The sequence below is a fragment of the Heterodontus francisci genome, chromosome 3, assembly GCF_036365525.1.
Source record: "Heterodontus francisci isolate sHetFra1 chromosome 3, sHetFra1.hap1, whole genome shotgun sequence".
Taxonomy (NCBI): Eukaryota; Metazoa; Chordata; class Chondrichthyes; order Heterodontiformes; family Heterodontidae; genus Heterodontus; species Heterodontus francisci.
Window position 1 is genome coordinate 196,780,049 of NC_090373.1, and position 21,093 is coordinate 196,801,141.

The 21,093-nt window shown below is 45.6% G+C and overlaps 1 protein-coding gene across 1 annotated transcript in view; it reads right to left on the bottom strand.

The window, feature by feature from the left end:
* The window catches only part of mia3 (MIA SH3 domain ER export factor 3), a 204,501-nt gene that overhangs the window by 122,260 nt on the left and 61,148 nt on the right, over nucleotides 1-21,093 (bottom strand). Inside the window, exon 5 of the mRNA XM_068028070.1 lies at nucleotides 12,523-12,677. Within this exon, the coding sequence (XP_067884171.1) occupies nucleotides 12,523-12,677 (155 nt within the window). The remainder of the gene's footprint in view (nucleotides 1-12,522; nucleotides 12,678-21,093) is intronic.

Sequence of the window (21,093 nt, forward strand, 5' to 3'; positions counted from 1 at the left end):
GGAACGATGACAGGCTAGGAATCAGCTAAGGCAGTGGTTTAAATTTATATTATTTGTTTAACCACAATGTTTGGCATCATTTATACAATATTTAAAAGTACTGTTCAACCTCTGGAAGTGATCAAGTTAGCAAGATTTAACTTAGAATAGATTTCTGAACAGGATTTCTTTCAAAAACTGGTGTATTCAGGTTGGGATGCAAGGTGCTAGATTACTGGACCAGCAACATAACCACTACACATTCATATTTGTGAAGCATGCCCAGTTTACACAGGTATTTTCCATCATAAATAAGGACAAAGAAATTTATAATGGAAGTATAAAAAGAGACAGAATAGCATTTTAAATGATAACAGGAATTGAATTATGCCTAAGCACACAGGCCCAAAGATTTCTCATCATCTAAGCCTACTTCACCTGAAGACCATACATGCCCTCGTCTCCCTGCTGTTACGACCGAGGCAGGAGGAGTGCACTGTTTATTCTAGTTCCACTTTTCCACAGATCACAACATTTATTTAATTATTTTCCCACTTACCGATATGGTCAATCATAGACTCTATTTTTATCCCACAATAAAACACATCATACAGGTTTCTTTAATAAACAACAAATATTATGAAACAAGTCTTAACCAGTAATGAAGTAAAGCATAAACACAGATTGAAATATTAAAGTTCCCGTTTTACCTTAGCCCCTCACAAACAAATATATACTAGTTAACCGGAAATATAGAGATTTGTGTTTTAGAGCACTATTATAAAAAAAACAAAAGAGACTTGGGTCAAATACTTTCTAATTCTTGAAGAGGAAAGAGAAGATATGGAAAGATGTCCTTTGTTTTGGCATCCCAAATGCATATAGACGGCTGTCACTGGGATAGAACAAAGAACAAAGAACAAAGATAATTACAGCACAGGAACAGGCCCTTCGGCCCTCCAAGCCTGCGCCGATCCAGAGCCTCTCTCTAAACATGTCGCCTATTTTCTAAGCTTCTGTATCTCTTTTCTTCCTGCCCATTCATGTATCTGTCTAGATACATCTTAAAAGACTCCATCGTGCCCGCATCTACCACCTCCGCTGGTAATGCGTTCCAGGTGCCCACCACCCTCTGCGTAAAGAACTTTCCACGCATATCCCCCCTAAACTTTTCCCCTTTCACTTTGAACTCGTGTCCTCTAGTAATTGAAACCCCCACTCTGGGAAAAAGCTTCTTGCTATCCACCCTGTCTATACCTCTCATGATTTTGTACACCTCAATCAGGTCCCCCCTCAACCTCCGTCTTTCTAATGAAAATAATCCTAATCTACTCAACCTCTCTTCATAGCTAGCGCCCTCCATACCAGGCAACATCCTGGTGAACCTCCTCTGCACCCTCTCCAAAGCATCCACATCCTTTTGATAATGTGGCGACCAGAACTGTACGCAGTATTCCAAATGTGGCCGAACCAAAGTCCTATACAACTGTAACATGACCTGCCAACTCTTGTACTCAATGCCCCGTCCGATGAAGGAAAGCATGCCGTATGCCTTCTTGACCACTCTATTTACCTGCGTTGCCACCTTCAGGGAACAGTGGACCTGAACACCCAAATCTCTCTGGACATCAATTTTCCCCAGGACTTTCCCATTTACTGTATAGTTCACTCTTGAATTGGATCTTCCAAAATGCATCACCTCGCATTTGCCCTGATTGAACTCCATCTGCCATTTCTCTGCCCAACTCTCCAATCTATCTATATTCTGCTGTATTCTCTGACAGTCCCCTTCACTATCTGCTACTCCACCAATCTTAGTGTCGTCTGCAAATTTGCTAATCAGTCCACCTATACTTTCCTCCAAATCATTAATGTATATCACAAACAACAGTGGTCCCAGCACGGATCCCTGTGGAACACCACTGGTCACACGTCTCCATTTTGAGAAACTCCCTTCTACTGCTACTCTCTGTCTCCTGTTGCCCAGCCAGTTCTTTATCCATCTAGCTAGTACACCTTGGACCCCAAGCGCCTTCACTTTCTCCATCAGCCTGCCATGGGGAACCTTATCAAACGCCTTACTGAAGTCCATGTATATGACATCGACAGCCCTTCCCTCATCAATCAACTTTGTCACTTCCTCAAAGAATTCTATTAAGTTGGTAAGACATGACCTTCCCTGCACAAAACCATGTTGCCTATCACTGATGAGCCCATTTTCTTCCAAATGGGAATAGATCCTATCCCTCAGTATCTTCTCCAGCAGCTTCCCTACCACTGACGTCAGGCTCACCGGTCTATAATTACCTGGATTATCCCTGCTACCCTTCTTAAACAAGCGGACAACATTAGCAATTCTCCAGTCCTCCGGGACCTCACCTGTGTTTAAGGATGCTGCAAAGATATCTGTTAAGGCCCCAGCTATTTCCTCTCTCGCTTCCCTCAGTAACCTGGGATAGATCCCATCCGGACCTGGGGACTTGTCCACCTTAATGCCCTTTAGAATACCCAACACTTCCTCCCTCCTTATGCCGACTTGACCTAGAGTAATCAAACATCTGTTCCTAACCTCAACATCCGTCATGTCCCTCTCCTCGGTGAATACCGATGCAAAGTACTCGTTTAGAATCTCACCCATTTTCTCTGAGTCCAAGCATAACATTCCTCCTTTGTCCTTTAGTGGGCCAATCCTTTCTCTAGATACCCTCTTTCTCCTTATATATGAATAAAAGGCTTTGGGATTTTCCTTAACCCTGTTTGCTAAAGATATTTCATGACCCCTTTTAGCCCTCTTAATTCCTCGTTTCAGATTGGTCCTACATTCCCGATATTCTTTCAAAGCTTCGTCTTTCATCAGCCGCCTAGACCTTATGTGTGCTTCCTTTTTCCTCTTAGCTAGTCTCACAATTTCACCTGTCATCCATGGTTCCCTAATCTTGCCATTTCTATCCCTCATTTTCACAGGAACATGTCTCTCTTCCTAGAACAGTTCTTTCCAGGTGATGTTGAAGATCAGTTTGGGTAGGCTTTCCCAGAAATGCATCAACAGAGGTTTCAAATAGGCTTTACAGCAGAAATGCTGCAACAGGGGTTTCAGTTCCGACACATTCGAAATGCAGGGTTTCTTCAAATACAGGAGGAAAGAGGAGACTGGCAAACCACATATGCAGGGTTTCTTTCCAAGACAGAGAAAGAGATGAGGTAGGTTTTCTTGGCAGGCAAAAACCAACTGTCTTTTGTAACAATTCGAAGTGAAACCAAAAACATTCCAGAAGTCAAGACTCCTGACCTCTATAAATCTTGACCTGTCATTTCTTTGTAAACATTTCCCCAAGTCAAAACAACAAGCTCCTCACTGGTATTTTATCCAAAAACAGGTGCCTTTCAGTAAGGTCTTTTTTACAAGCTAAGTCCAGGAACCTTTTGGTGACTTTTTTTTTAAAAACAAAGTTCAGCATCTCTTCAAGTTTCCAGATGAATAATTCAATTGTAAGTCCTTAAAAACATTTTACAAGAAATAGAATCACTCTTGTAACACTGCATACAATGCCACAAGAGATTGACTAGTACATAAATACAAGACACGAGATCCACAATTATAAAATTGACCAATATACCACATACAGACATGGCGATATTAACATGACTCTCACATTTATAAAAGCTGTCAGATCAAGAAAGCAATCTGGATCACTCTTTCTGGGTCAGGAACCTGCCCATCCTACCCAGTCTGGACTACACATCATTCTAGCACACTACATAGCTGACATTTGACACCCTCTGAAGTCACCAAGTAAGCTACTCAGTTACACAATTGCAACTCAACACCCACCACCACCATCTGCACTGGGTAACTAGGCATTGGCAATCAATGTGATTTTACCAGCTTCACCTATAACCCAAGAACAAATATATCAAAAATGATTTTCCAAATTACATTCACACATGCATGGTTATTAACGTAACATTACTGTCGCACATTTATATGGTAAATGTTAAAATCAGTGCTCAAATACTTGGTTACTTTAACATAACTTGCATCTTTATAGCACCTTTAAAACACCGCACAGGAATGTAATTATTAAAAACTCTGACACCAAGCCAAAGGAGGAGACATTAGGACAGGTGATCAAATGCTTGGTCAAAGAGTAGGCTTTAAAGAGGCTCTTTAATGGCAGTCACCAATGGTGGGAAGAAGAATGTAGGGGATGCACAACAGACCAGAGTTAGAGGAACACAGAGCTCTCGGACGGTTGTAGGGAGTTAGAGATAGGGAAGTGAGGCCATGGTGGGATCTGAAAGCAAGGATGAGTGTTTTAAAATTCTTAAGATACCAGTCCAGGAGTCAATGTAGTGCACCGCATTTATAAACTAGTCTTCAGATGAATTTACAGAAGTGTTACCAATGCTATTTTCTCACACACATGAATGGGTCTAAATTAACATTACATGTATAAAGTTACCTAGGCTACATTTACACACACAACTTGGTTATATCAACATTATATTTATAAAGATGTCACTGGCAAGGCCAGCATTTGTTGCTCATTCCTAACTACCCTTGAAAAGGTGGTGGTGAGCCACCTTCTAGAACTGCTGCAGTCCTTGTGGTTCGATACAACTTAGAGGCTTGGTAGGCTATTTCAAGACAATTAAAAGTCAATCATGTTACTGTGGGTCAGCAGATTTCCTTCCTTAAAAGTACATTAGTGGGATTAGATGGGATTTTACAACAACCTGATAGCTTCATGGTCACCATTACAGTTCCGGATCTAACTAACTGAACTTAAATTCCCCAGTTGCCAGGGTAGGATTTGAACTCATGTCTCCAGATCATTAGTCCAGGCCTCCGGATTACTGGTTCAGTAACATTACCACTATACTAACTTACACAAATAATGGCTTTTCTAAAGAGATCAATTACCAGTCACATACCCTTGACTGTGGGTAAATGGTACAAGATGAAGACTGGCCAAGGACCGGCAGGCAGAGCCTCGGGAGAGTCAGCCAAACACGCTGATTAACAATATTCGCTGCGGATCTCACGCTTACCTGGCCGATCCGGCCCACCAGCGTCGAATAAAGGAGCGCAGCAGCGCCAGCCCCAGGTGCGAGTGCGGCCGGTGGAGGCTGCGGCTGGCGGGGCGGCGACTCCTCGTCCATCCCCATGGTGAACGACAGTTAAACTTTAACCGATATTTAAAAGGGGAAGTGGGGGGCGGGGAGGAAGAGGAGAAGCACCAACAGTGCTGACGGCAGTTAAATCAAGAGCGGGATTTCGGGTAAGAAAAGGAGGCCGGTGTCAGGGCCTCGGCCCCATATTGACGGTCAATCCGGGCCCAGGACGGTCACAACCGGCGCCCGAACAACGTCGCTAAAACACGTCAACACAAGGAGCGCGCACACCGGCGCCAACCCGGAAGCGGCGCGCAGCCGGGAGCCAGTGGACACCAAATGACGACTTCCTGCTCCACCGCCACCGTTTCCCCCACCCCCCAACAGCGCCACCCTCAGCAGCGCAGCTTTGGAGGACAATTTGCAGCAGCATTGGCGACTGTATCCACTTCACTCATCTGCCAATCGTGAACGGTCTCCCAGTCGTGTGCTGTTCTAAACTTATATTTTAAACCAACCTAGTGATTCAAACAGAAAGCAGCACACAGCAGGTGCTTGCAAATTTGAAATTAAAAACACAGTAAATGTGGAGAAAAAAAACTGAACTGACCTCTCACCTTTTGTCCGTTTCTCTACAGATGCTGCCTGACTTGAATATTTCCAGCATTTTCTGTTTTTACTAGTGATTCAAGTATTTTTTTAAAATTACTCTTGCAACCTTTCAAAAAATTTCACACCACTCTGCCACTTTTCCCTCCGCTTTTGAAAACACCAACTCATACAGAAATAAAAACAAGAAATGCTGGAAATACTCAGCAGGTCTGGCAGCATCTGTGGAGAGAGAAGCAGAGTTAACGTTTCAGGTCAGTGACGCTTCTTCGGAACTGGCAAATATTAGAAATGTAAAAGATTATAAGCAAGTAAAGTGGGGGTGGGGCAAGAGATAACAAAGGGGAAGGTGTAGATAAGACGAGGTCACAGAATAACCGACCAGAAGGTCATGCAGCAAAGATATGTTAATGGTGTGTTGAAAGACGAAGCATTAGTACAGAAAGGGTGTTAACGGACTGAAATTGAACAGCTGCAAGTACAAACATGAAAAAAACAGTAGGTAAGCAAACTGAACAAACTAAGATGAAATAAATTAAAATAAACACAAAACAAAATAAAAAAAAGAAAAAAACTTTTAAAAAAAGTAAAATGGGGGGGGGGGGGGGGAACCCTGTCATGCTCTGAAATTATTGAACTCAATGTTCAGTCCGGCAGGCTGCAGTGTGCCCAATCAGTAAATGAGATGCTGTTCCTCAAGCTTGCGTTGATGTTCACTGGAACACTGCAGCAATCCCAGAACAGAGATGTGAGCAGTGGGGGGGGGGGGGGGGTGTTGAAATGGCAAGCAACCGGAAGCTTGGGGTCCTGCTTGCGGACTGAGCGGCAGTGTTCCGCAAAGCGGTCACCTAGTCTGCGTTTGGTCTCCCCAATGTAGAGGAGACCACATTGTGAGCAGCGAATACAGTATACTACATTGAAAGTAGTACAAGAAAATCACTGCTTCACCTGAAAGGAGTGTTTAGGGCCTGGGATAGTGAGGAGAGAGGAGGTAAATGGGCTGGTATTACACCTCCTGCGATTGCAGGGGAAGATGCCGTGGGAAGGGGATGAGGTGGTGGGGGTAATGGAGGAGTGGACCAGGGTGTCACGGAGGGAATGATCCCTTCAGAATGCTGACAGGGGAAGATGCGTTTGGTAATGGCATCACACTGGAGGTGGCGGAAATGGCGGAGGATGATCCTTTGGATATGGAGGCTGATGGGGTGGAAAGTGAGGACAAGGGGAACCCTGTCACGGCTCTGGGAGGGAGGGGAAGGGGTGAGGGTAGAGGTGCGGGAAATGGGCCGGACACAGTTGAGGGCCCGGTCAACCACAGTGGGGGGGAATCCTCGGTTGAGGAAAAAGGAAGACATCAGAGATGATGAGTCGGAGACGGAGAAACTGGGAGAATGGAATGGAGTCCTTACAGGAGGCAGGGTGTGAAGAAGTGTAGTCGAGGTAGCTGTGGGAGTCGGTGGGCTTATAATGGATATTAGTAGACAGCCTATCCCCAGAGATGGCAATAGAAAAGTCGAGGAAGGGAAGTGTCAGAGATGGACCATGTAAAGGTGAGAGAAGGGTGGAAATTAGAAGCAAAGTTGATAAAGTTTTCTAGTTCGGGGCGGGAGCAGGAGAAGGCACCAATACAGTCATCAATGTACCGGAAAAACAGTTGGGGGAGGGGGCCTAAGTAGGACTGGAACAAGGAATGTTCGACATATCCCACAAAAAGACAGGCATAACTAGGACCCATGTGGGTACCCATAGCAACACCTTTTACTTGAAGGAAGTGAGTGAGTTGAAGGAGAAGTTGTTCAATGTGAGAACAAGTTCAGCCAGGCGGAGGAGGGTGGTGGTGGATGGGGACTGGTTGGGCCTCTGTTCAAGGAAGAAGCGGACAGCCCTCAAACCATCCTGGTGAGGGATGGAGGTGTCGAGAAATTGGACGTCCATAGTGAAGAGGCGGCGGTTGGGGCCAGGAAACTGAAAATTGTCAAAATGACGTAGGGCGTCAGAAGAGTCACCGATGTAGGTGGGAAGAGACTGGACCAGCGGAGAAAAGATAGAGTCAAGATAGGAAGAAATAAGTTCAGTGGGGCAGGAGCAGGCTGACACAATGGGTCTGCTGGGACAGACCTGTTTGTGGATTTTGGGAAGGAGGTTGAAGCGGGCTGTCCGGGGTTGCGGGACTATGAGGTTGGAAGCTGTAGAGGGAAGATCTCCAGAGGAGATGGGGTCAGTGACTGTCCTGTGGACAGTAGCTTCATGTTCGGTGGTGGGGTCATGGTCCAGAAGGAGGTAGGAAGAAGTGTCTGAGAGTTGGCGCTGAGCCTCTGCAAGGCAGAGGTCGGTACGCCATACAACAACAGCACCACCCTTGTCTGCAGGTTTGATAACAATGTCGGGGTTAGACCTAAGAGAACGGAGTGCCTCAAGTTCAGAGGGGGACATACTGAGTTGGGGCTTCATGAGCATCAGCCCCACCTCCCCTCAACTCTCCAGCATCTCTTCCAAGTCGTCATTCTTCACATGACATTAAGTGTGGGTGGGTTATCCAACCAGAGGGTATCACAGTCAACTGAAACCATAACCTCGTCTGACATCCACAAACTATATTAAAAGGGTCACTGGACAGCAATCCACAAAAAGCAAGACAAATCCAATCTGGCCAATTGCCACCCCATCAGTCTACTCTCAATCATCAGTAAAAAGATGGAAGGTGTCATCAACAGTGCCATCAAGCGGCATTTACACAGCAATAACATGCTCACCATTGACCAGTCTGGGTTCCACCAGAGTCACTCGACCCAAGACCTCATTATAGCCTTGGTCCAGATATGGACAAAAGAGCTGAATTCAATGGTGAGGTGAGTGACTGCCCTTGACATAAAGGCAGCATTTGACCGAGTATGGCAGCAAGGAGCCCTAGTAAAATTGAAGTCAATGGGAATCAGGGGGAAAACTCCCCACTGGTTGGAGTCATACCTAGCACAAGGAAGATGGTTATGGTTGTTAGAGGCCAAACATCTAAGCCCCAAGACATCACTGCAGGAGTTCCTCAGGGTAGTGTCCTAGGCCCAACCATCTTGAGCTGCTTCATCAATAACCTTCCCTCCATCAAAAGAGCAGAAGTGGGGATGTTCGCTGATGATTGCGCAATGCTCAGTACCATTCACAACTCCTCAGATACTGAAGCAGTCTGTGCCCACATGCAGAAAGACCAGGACAACATTCAGGCTTGGGCTGATAAGTGGCAAGTAATATTTGTGCCACATAAGTGCCAGGCAATGAGCATCTCCAGCAAGAGAGATTCTAACCATCTCCCCTTGAAATTCAACCGCATTACCATCAATTCCCCCCCACTAACAACATCCTGGGTGACCATTGACCAGAAACTAAACTGGACTAGCCACATAAATTCTGTGGCCACAAAGGCAGGTCAGAGGCTGGGAATTCTATAGCAAATAACTCCCCTCCTGATTCTCCATTATATACAAGGCACATGTTAGGAATGTGATGGAATACTCTTCATTTGCCTGGATGAGTGCAGCTCCAACAAAAATCAAGCAGCTCAACATCATTGAGGACAAAGTAGTCCACTTGATCAGCATCCCATCCACCATCTTAAACATTCACTCCCTCCAATATCAGTGCACAGTGTCTGCAGAGTGTGCCAGCTACAAGATGCACTGCAGCAGCTCACCACGCCTCCTTTGACAGCACCTTCCAAACCCGTGACCTCTACCACCTAGAAGGACAAAGACACAAGAGCACAAGAGAACACCACCACCTCCAAAACACACACCATACTGACTTGGAACTATATCGCCGTTACTTCACTGTCACTGGGTCAAAATCCTGGAACTCCCTTCCTCCCTTCCTAGGGCGGCACGGTGGCGCAGTGGTTAGCACCGCAGCCTCACAGCTCCAGGGACCCGGGTTCGATTCTGGGTACTGCCTGTGTGGAGTTTGTAAGTTCTCCCTGTGTCTGCGTGGGTTTTCTCCGGGTGCTCCGGTTTCCTCCCACAAGCCAAAAGACTTGCAGGTTGACAGGTAAATTGGCCATTATAAATTGTCACCAGTATAGGTCGGTGGTAGGGAAATATAGGGACAGGTGGGGATGTTTGTTGGGAATATGGGATTAGTGTAGGATTAGTATAAATGGGTGGTTGATGTTCGGCACAGACTCGGTGGGCCGAAGGGCCTGTTTCAGTGCTGTATCTCTAATCTAATCTAAAAACAAAACTATGAGTGTCGCTATACCAAGTGTCACAGTTCAAGACGGCTCACCACCACTTTCTCAAGGTCAATTAGGGATGAGCAACAAATGTTGGCCTTGCCAGCGACGCTCACATCCCACGAAAGAACAAAAAAAAATCCAGAGTGGCAACTCTGGCTGATTTTAACACCCTAGCCCATGATCTAAAAATGTTGTTGCCCATTGAGATCAACTAACAACAAAGAATCTGCAACTTTCCTCAATTTATACCACACCAGATACTGCCTATCCCCACTGCACCCACTAGTTTCACCTTAAAAGAAAAAGCTACATACAATGCTCAAGAGAACTCTTCTTCCATTATTGTTTTACATTTATTTTTATTTGATGTAGCACAGTGGAGCCACCAAGTGGTTGGTCACAAAATGACAACCACAATTGTCCACCAGAGAGATCCGGGTCACCATGTCACACATCGTGGGAAGATGTAGAGGAGAGAATGAGTGCTTCCTTACATGAGAAGAAATAAATAAATCAGAAGGAACCGCTGCATGCCTGCAATGTACAACTGCACAGATATGGCCTGTCAACACGCACAAACATTAATAATTGCCCTAAAATAAAAGCAAAATACTGCAGATACTGGAAATCTGAAATAAAAACAAGAATTGCTGGAAACACTAAGCAGGTCTGGCAGCATCTGTGAAGACAGAAGCAAAGTTAACATTTCAGGTCAGTGACCCTTCTTCAGAGTTCTGATGAAGGGTTACTGACCTGAAACGTTAACGCTGCTTCTCTCTCCACATGCTGCCAGACCTGCTGAGTATTTCCAGCATTTATAGAACATAGAACAGTACAGCATGGTACAGGCCCTTCGGCCCACGATGTTGTGCCGAACCTTTAACCTACTCTAGGATCAAACTACCTACCTACCCTTCATTCTACTTTCATCCATGTACCTATCCAAGAGTCGCTTAAATGTCCCTAATGTCTCTGCTTCTACTACCACCGCTGGCAGTGCATTCCACGCACCCACCACTCTCTGTGTAAAGAACCTACCTCTGACATCTCCCCTAAACCTTCCTACAATCACCTTAAAACTATGCCCCCTGGTGATAGCCCTTTCCACCCTGGGAAAAAGTCTCTGGCTATCCACTCTATCTATGCCTCTCATCATCTTGTACCCCTCTATCAAATCACCTCTCATCCTTCTTCGCTCCAATGAGAAAAGCCCTAGCTCCCTCAACCTTTCTTCGTAAGACATGCCCTCCAGTCCAGGCAGCATCCTGGTAAATCTCCTCTGCACCCTCTCTAAAGCTTCCACATCCTTCCTATAATGAGGCGAACAGAACTGAACACAATATTCCAAGTGTGGTCGAACCAGGGCTTTATAGAGCTGCAGCATAACCTCGCGGCTCTTAAACTCAATCCCCCTGTTAATGAAAGCCAACACACCATACGCCTTCTTAACAACCCTATCAACTTGGGTGGCAACTTTGAGCGATCTATGGACATGGACCCCAAGATCCCTCTGTTCCTCCACACTACCAAGAATCCTGTCTTTAAGCCTGTATTCTGCATTCAAATTCGACCTTCCAAAATGAATCACCACACTTTTCCAGGTTGAACTCCATCTGCCACTTCTCAGCCCAGCTCTGCATCCTGTCAATGTCCCGTTGCAACCTACAACAGCCTTCCTCACTACCCACAATTCCAGCAACCTTCGTGTCATCGACAAACTTGCTAACCCAGCCTTCCACTTCCTCATCCAAGTCATTTATAAAAATCACAAAGAGCAGAGGTCCCAGAACAGATCCCTGCAGAACACCACTGGTCACCGAGCTCCAGGCTGAATACTTTCCATCTACTACTACCCTCTGTCTTCTATGGGCCAGCCAATTCTGTATCCAGACTGCCAACTTTCCCTGTATCCCATGCCTCCTTACTTTCTGAATGAGCCTACCATGGGGAACCTTATCAAACGCCTTGCTAAAATCCATATACACCACATCCACTGCTCTTCCTTCATCAACATGTTTTGTCACATCTTCAAAGAATTCAATAAGGCTTGTGAGGCATGACCTGCCCCTCACAAAGCCATGCTGACTGGCTCTAATCAAACTATGCTTTTCCAAATAATCATAAATCCTGTCTCTCAGAATCCTCTCCAATAATTTGTCCACTACCGACGTAAGACTGACTGGTCTGTAATTCCCAGGGTTATCCCTATTCCCTTTCTTGAAGAAGGGAATAACATTTGCCACCCTCCAATCATCTGGTACTACTCCAGTGGACAGTGAGGACGCAAAGATCATCGCCAAAGGCGCAGCAATCTCTTCCCTCACTTCCCGTAATATCCTTGGGTATATCCAGTCTGGCCCCGGGGACTTATCTGTCCTCATGTCTTTCAAAATTTCCAGCACATCCACCCTCTTATCATCAGCCTGTTCGAGCATATCAGCCTGTTTCACGCTGTCCTCACAAACGACCAGGTCCCTCTCAATTAAGAATTGCCCACTTGATCAAAGTATCGAAAGGTCGCAGGTGCCTAGAAAACCACAGCACCTCAAGAAGGGGAGGAAAGAAGCTGAATTGGGGAAAAGAACAAAAGTACTTACAGACTCTGAGAATGACTGAGCAACAGGCCACACATTATCCTGGATCAGCAGGATGACAGCATCCAGCACTGTGACAATCCACGGCAGGTACAGGCCTTTCTCCTGGAGTTCACCTCTGTCCATTATCACACTGTTGTCTGGGGCAGAAGAAGTGTCTGGGGTTCCATTTAGAACACAAACAGTAGAAGTATTAATTTATCGCTACCAGTGAATGTTACAGTCAGACATTTGCCCAAACAATGGAACATAGAACAGGAGTAGGCCATTTAGCTCCACCATTCAATGAGATCATGCCTGATCTGTGGCCTCACTCCATATACCCACCTTTGCCCCATATCCTTCAATACCTCTGGATAACAAAAATCTCAGTTTTAAAATTAACAATTGATCTAGCATCAGTTGCCACTTGCATAGAAACATAGAAAATAGAAGTAGGACATTCGACCCTTTGGGCCTGCTCCGCCATTCAAAAAAGATCATGGCTGCTCATCTAATTCAGTACCCTGTTCCCGCTTTCTCCCCATATCCCTTGATCCCTTTGAAATTTATATATCTATCTCCTGTGCAACAGCCCCGACAAACAAATTTCTCTGCAGCACCTGTGGAAGAGCCTGTCACTCCAGAATTGGCCTTTATAGCCACTCCAGGCGCTGCTTCACAAACCACTGACCACCTCCAGGCGCGTATCCATTGTCTCTCGAGATAAGGAGGCCCAAAAGAAGAAAGATCTCCTTCTTGAATATATTTAATGACTTGGCCTCCACTGCCTTCTGCGGCAGAGAATTCCACACGTTCACCACCCCGAGTGAAGAAATTTCTCCTCATCTCGGTTCTAAATGGCATATCCGTATCCTGAGACTCTGTCCCCTGGTTCTGGACTCCCCAGCCATCGGGAAAATCCTCCCTACATTGAGCCTATCTAGTCCTGTTAGAATTTTATAGATTTCTATGAGATCCCCTCTCATCCTTCTAAACTCTATAGGCCTAGTCGACCCAATCTCTCCTGGGATGGCAGGATTGACGTATGAGGAATCAGCCTAGTAAATCTTCTTTGCACTCCCTCCATGGCAAGAACATCCTTCCTCAGATAAGGAGACCAAAACTTCTCACAATACTCCAAATGTCGGCTCACCAAGGCTCTGTATAACTGCAGTAAGACATCCTTGCTCCTGTACTCAAATCCTCTTGCAAAGGCGGCCAACATACCATTCACCTTCCTAACTGCTTGCTTTCTGCGAGTTGTGTACAAGGACGCCCAGGTCTCATTGTACCCCCTGCTTTCCCAATCTATCACAGAATCATAGAGCGCAGAAGAGGCCCTTCGGCCCATTGAGTCTGCACCGATGCATTAAAGTCACCTGACCTGTCTACCTAATCCCATTTGCCAGCACTTGGCCCATAGCCTTGAATATTATGACGTGCCAAGTGCTCATCCAGGTACTTTTTAAAGGATGTGAGGCAACCCGCCTCTACCACCCTCCCAGGCAGTGCACAGATTCAGATAATAATATGCCTTTCTGTTTATACAGCCAAAGTGGATAACCTTACATTTATCCACATTATACTGCATCTGCCATACATTTGCCCACTCACCCAACTTGTCCAAATCACATTGAAGCCTCTTTGCATCCTCCTCACAACTCACATTCCCCCCCAGCTTTGTATCGTCTGCAAACTTGGAAACATTACATTTAGTTCCCTCACCCAAATCAGTAATATATATTATGAATAGCTGGGGCCCAAGCACTGATCCCTGCGGTACCCCACTAGTCACTGCCAGCCACCTGGAAAAAGACCCATTTATTCCTACTCGGTTTCCTGTTTGTCAACCAATTCTCAATTGATACTAGTATATTACCCCCAATCCCACATGCTTTAATTTTGCACACTAATCTGTGATGTGGGACCTTATCAAAAGCCTTCTGAAAATCCAAATACACCACATCCACTGGTTCTTCCTTATCTATTCTACTAGTTACATCCTCAAAAAACTCCAGTAGATTTGTTAAGCATGATTTCTCTTTCATAAACCTATGCTGACTTTGTCCAAAGAGTTTTCCAAACTTTTCCCCATCCTTTGTGTGTAAATGTGTTTCCGAATTTCACTCCTGTTAGGACAGAAGAATATTCTAGTTTCTAGCTGTCACTTTGTTTTAAAAAAAAAATCAAATTCTTCAAATTTCCCAGTTGCACACTTTTCCTGACCTCGAGCTTTTCTATGGCTAGAAATTCCTGGAGTTGGGCTGGTGTAACTGGACCGCTGAAGTTGCTAAAAAAAAATCCCTCCGTGGCCTTGCCCCTGCCGATCTCCTCCAACCCCACAACTACCAAGATATCTAGGTGACTCTAGTTCTGGCCTCTTGGCATTCTCCGATTTTAATCACTCCACCATCAGTGGCCGTGTCTTCAGTTGTCTAGGCCCTAAGCTCTGGAATTCCCTGCCTACATCTCTCCGTCTCATTCTCCCCATTTAAGACACTTCTTAAAACCTACCTCTTTGACCAAGCTATTGATCATCTGACCTAATAACTCCTTATGTGGCTCAGTGTCACATTTTGTTTTGTAATGCTCCTGTGAAGTGCCTTAGGATACTTCATTGCATTAAAGATGCTGTATAAATAGAAGCTGTTGTGATTACTAGTCTCAGCTCAGTGTCACCACCTTCGTTCATTGCCCAAGAGACTGAACTCACCTTGTCCACCCATTTAAGACAGATGAGGAGAAATTTTTTCTCTGAGGGTCGTGAGTCTTTGGAATTCTATTCCTCAAAAGGCGGTGGAAGCAGAGTCTTTGAATATTTTTAAAGAGGTAGATAGATTCTTGATAAGCAAGGGGTGAATGGTTTTCCGGGTAGGCGGGAATGTGAAGTAATCTAGTTCAGCCATGAATTTACTGAATGGCGGAGCAGGCTCAAGGGGCCGAGTGGCCTACTCCTGCTCCGAATTCATTTCTTCGTATGTCTGACCGTCATAGAATCATAGAATAATCTAGCAAAGAGGACATTCAGCCCATTGAGTTTTCACCCAGTCTTTCGAAGAACAATCCAGTTAGTCACATTCCCCCACCCTTTCCCCACATCCCTGTAATGTTTTCTCCATGTGTTTTATCTAATTCCCTTTTGAAGGCTACTTTTGAATCTGCATCCACGCACCCTACCAGGCAGTGCATTCCAAATCCTAACCACTCACTGCATAAAAATGTATTTCCTCATGTCACCTCTTTTGCCAATCACCTTAAATTGGTGATCAACCCTTCAGCCATTGGAAGCCTTTTTTTTATAAACGCTATTTAAACTCTTCATGATTTTAAACAACTATCAAATCTCCTCTTAGCCTTCTCTGTTCTAAGGCTCCAGTTTCTCCAGTCTGTCCATGTAACTGTTATCCCTCATCCCTGTACTCATTCGAGTAAATCTCTTCTACGTCCCCTCCAAAGCCTTCGCGTTCTTCCTAAAGTGTGGTGCCCTAAACTAGACAGAATACTCCATCTGGGACTGAATTAGTGTTTTATATAGGTTTAGCTTTTGTACTCTATGCCTCAGGGTCCCATATGAAAAATGAACAAAGAACAAAGAACAGGACAGCACAGGAACAGGCCATTCAGCCCTCCAAGCCTGCGCCGATCTTGATGCCTGTACTTCCGGGGACCGTATCCCTCTATTCCCATCTTATTCATGTATTTGTCAAGATGCCTCTTAAACGTCGCTATCGTACCTGCTTCCACCACCTCCCCCAGCAGCAAGTTCCAGGCACTCACCACCCTCTGTGTAAAGAACTTGCCTTGCACATCCCCTCGAAACTTTGCCCCTCGCACCTTAAACCTATGTCCCCTAGTAACTGACTCTTCCACCCTGGGAAAAAGCTTCTGACTATCCACTCTGTCCATGCCGCTTATAACTTTGTAAACCTCTATCATGTCGCCCCTCCACCTCCGTCGTTCCAGTGAAAACAATCCGAGTTTATCCAACTTCTCCTCATAGCTAATGCCCTCCAGACCAGGCAACATCCTGGTAAAACCTCTTCTGTACCCTCTCCAAAGCCGCCACGTCCTTCTGGTAGTGTGGCGACCAGAATTGCACGCAATATTCTAAGTGTGGCCTAACTAAAGTTCTGTACAGCTGCAACATGACTTGCCAATTTTTATACTCTACGCCCCGACCGATGAAGGCAAGCATGCCGTATGCCTTCTTGACTTCCTTATCCACCTGCGTTGCCACTTTCAGTGACCTGTGGACTTGTACGCCCAGATCTCTCTGCCTGTCAATACTCCTAAGGATTCTGCCATTTGCTGTATACTTCCCACCTGCATTAGACCTTCCAAAATGCATTACCTCACATTTGTCCGGATTAAACGCCATCTGCCATTTCTCCGCCCAAGTCTCCAACCGATCTATATCCTGCTGTATCCTCTGACAATCCTCATCACTGTCCGCAACTCCACCAACCTTTGTGTCGTCCGCAAACTTACTAATCAGACCAGCTACATTTTCCTCCAAATCATTTATTCATACTACAAAGAGCAAAGGTCCCAGCACTGATCCCTGCGGAACACCACTAGTCACATCCCTCCATTCAGAAAAGCACCCTTCCACTGCTACCCTCTGTCTTCTATGACTGAGCCAGTTCTGTATCCATCTTGCCAGCTCACCTCTGATCCCATGTGACTTCACCTTTTGTACCAGTCTGCCATGAGGGACCTTGTCAAAGGCTTTACTAAAGTCCATGTAGATAACATCCACTGCCCTTCCTTCATCAATCATCTTTGTCACTTCCTCAAAAAACTCAATCAAATTAGTGAGACACGACCTCCCCTTCACAAAACCATGCTGCCTCTCGCTAATAAGTTTGTTTGTTTCCAAATGGGAGTAAATCCTGTCCCGAAGAATCCTCTCTAATGGTTTCCCTACCACTGACGTAAGGCACACCGGCCTATAATTTCCTGGATTATCCTTGCTACCCTTCTTAAACAAAGGAACAACATTGGCTATTCTCCAGTCCTCTGGGACCTCACCTGTAGCCAATGAGGATGCAAAGATTTCTGTCAAGGCCCCAGCAATTTCTTCCCTTGCCTCCCTCAGTATTCTGGGGTAGATCCCATCAGGCCCTGGGGACTTATCTACCTTAATGCTTTGTAAGACACCCAACACCTCCTCCTTTTTGATAATGAGATGACTATCTACACTCCCTTCCCTAGGCTCATCATCCACCAAGTCCTTCTCTTTGGTGAATACTGATGCAAAGTACTCATTTAGTACCTCGCCCATTTCCTCTGGCTCCACACATAGATTCCCTTCTCTGTCCTTGAGTGGGCCAACCCTTTCCCTAGTTACCCTCTTGCTCTTTATATACGTATAAAAAGCCTTGGGATTTTCCTTAATCCTGTTTGCCAATGACTTTTCATGACCCCTTTTAGCCCTCCTGACTCCTTGCTTAAGTTCCTTCCTACTGTCTTTATATTCCTCAAGGGATTCGTCTGTTCCTCGCCTTCCAGCCCTTACGAATGCTTCCTTTTTCTTTTTGACTCGGCTCACAATATCCCGCGTTATCCATGGTTCCCGAAACTTGCCAAACTTATCCTTCTTCCTCACAGGAACATGCTGGTCCTGGATTCTAATCAACTGACATTTGAAAGACTCCCACATGTCAGATGTTGATTTACCCTCAAACAGCCGCCCCCAATCTAAATTCTTCAGTTCCTGCCTAATATTGTTATAATTAGCCTTCCCCCAATTTAGCACCTTCACCCGAGGACTACTCTTATCCTTACCCACAAGTACCTTAAAACCTATGGAATTATGGTCACTGTTCCCGAAATGCTCCCCGACTGAAACTTCGACCACCTGGCCGGGCTCATCCCCCAACACCAGGTCCAGTATGGCCCCGTCCCTAGTTGGACTATCTACATATTGTTTCAAGAAGCCCTCCTGGATGCTCCTTACAAATTCTGCCCCATCCAAGCCCCTAGCACTCAGTGAGTCCCAGTCAATATAGGGGAAGTTAAAATCACCCACCACTACAACCCTGTTACCTTTACATCTTTCCAAAATCTGTCTACATATCTGCTCCTCTACCTCCCGCTGGCTGTTGGGAGGCCTGTAGAAAACCCCCAACATCGTGACTGCACCCTTCCTATTCCTGAGCTCCACCCATATTGCCTTGCTGCATGACCCCTCTGAGGTGTCCTCCCGCAGTACAGCTGTGATATTCGCTTTAACAAGTGCTTTATCACTTGCTTTATTAACCCATCCTGCCACCTTCAAAGATCTCTCTGTTCTTGCACTCTCTTTAAAATTGAACCACTTATGTTACATTTTGGTGGGAAGAATGAGGAGAGACAATGTATCACATTTGTCTGGGTTGAATTTCATTTATCATGTGTCCACCCATTGCACCAGCCTGTTTATGTCCTCTTGATGTTTATTACTAATTTCCTCATCGTTCCCACGTCCAAGGTTCATGTCATCTGCAAATTGTGCTCTGTATCCCCCAAGTCCAAGTCATTATGTGTATCAAAACAGCAGTGGTTCTGGTGCTAAACCTGGGGGAACTCCATTGTATAACTCCCTCCAGTCTGAAAAACAGCCAGCCATTCTCCAGAACTCGTTTTCTATCCCTTAGCCAATCCTCTATCAATGCTGATATTACCCCTTCTGAGCTTCAAATTTTGCTAATATATGGTACTTATCAAAGACCTTTTGAAAGTCCATATGCATAACATCCTTTGACTTGGAGATGCAGAACCACCTGCAATCCTTAAAACCTCTTTGTTCCTATGGATTCCTCTGGCAACAACTGTGTACATTCACTTGCTACAATGAGAGGACCAGTCATATTGGAAGTGGGGGTGATCCTCACACAGCAACACTGAGGAGATAGTGGGGGAAGACAACATGTCGCAATGATAGAGGAGAACCCACACCACACCAAGTACAGTGGATATGCTAGAACTTTTTTTTCGTTCACGGGATGTAGGCGTCGCTGGATAAGCCAGCATTTATTGCCCATCCCTAACTGCCCTTGAGAAGGTGCTGGTGAGCTGCCTTCTTGAACCACTGCAGGCCATTTGGTGCAGGTACAATAACAGTGCTGTTGGTGAAGGAGTTCCAGGATTTTGATCCAGCAACAGTGAAGGAATATGATACAGTTCCAAGTCAGAATGGTGTGTGGCTTGGAGGGGAACTTGCATAGAGTCAGAGTTATACAGCACAGAAACAGGCCCTTCAGCCCATTGTGTCTGTGCCAGCCATCAAGCACCTATCTATTCTAATCCCATTTTCCAGCAGTTGGCCTGTAGCCTTGTATGCTATGGCGTTTCAAGTGCTCATCTAAATACTTCTTAAATGTTCTGAGGGGTCCTGCCTCTACCACTCCTTCAGGCAGTGTGTTCCAGATTCCAACCACCCTCTGGGTGAAAACAATTTTTCCTCAAATCCCCTTTAAACCTCCTGCCCTTGTCCTTCTAGGTGGAAGAGGTCGTGGGTTTGGAAGGTGCCGAAGGAGGAATGGCGAGTTGCTGCAGTGCATCTTGTATATGGTACACACTGCTGCCACTGTGCATCAGTGATGGAGGCAGTGAATATTTAAGATGGTGGATGGGGTGCCGATCAAGCGGGCTGCTTTGTCCTGGATGGTGTCGAGCCTCCTGAGTGTTGTTGGAGCCACAGTCATCTAGGCATCACACTCCTGACTTGTGCTTTGTAGATGGTGGCAGGGTTTAGGGAGTCAGGAGGTGAGTTACTCGCCACAGATTCCCAGCCTCTGACCTGCTCTTGTAGCCACAGTATTTTTGTGGCTACTCCAGTTCAGTTGTTGGTCAATGATAACTTCCAGGATTCTGATAGTGGGGGAGTCAGTGATGGTAATGCCGTTTAATGTCAAGGGGAGATGGTTAGATTCTCTCTTGTTGGAGATCGTCATTTCCTGACACGCGTGTAGTGCGAATGTTACTTGCCACATCAGCCCAAGCCTGGATGTAGTCCAGGTCTTGCTGCCTATGAACATGGACTGCTTCAGTATTTGAGGAGTTACGAATGGTGCTGAACAATGTACAATCATCAGCAAACATCCCCACTTCTGACCTTATGATGGAGGGAAGGTCATTGATGAAGCAGCTGAAGATGGTTGGGCCTAAGACACTACCCTGAGGAATTCCTGCAGCGATGTCCTGGGGCTGAGATGATTGACCTCCAACAATCACAACCATCTTCCTTTATGCCAGCTATGACTCCAACCAGTAGAGAGTTTTCCCTGATTCCCATTGACTTCAATTTGGCTAGGGCCCCTTGATGCCAGATGATAATATTATATAACGCCAGGTATTATTTTCTTCCACCCACTCTTCCCATTATTAAAAAAAGCCTTTTCTTTAAAAGGACAAAACATACGAACATCCGAATTAGGAGCAGGAGTAGGCTACTCGGTCCCTCGAAGCTGCTCTGCCATTTGATAAGATAATGGCTGATCTGAATGTGGCCTCAACTCTACTTTCCTGTCTGCCCCCCATATTACTTGACTCCCCTGTCTATCAAGAATCTAACTAACTCAGCCTTGAATATATTCAATGACCATAGTA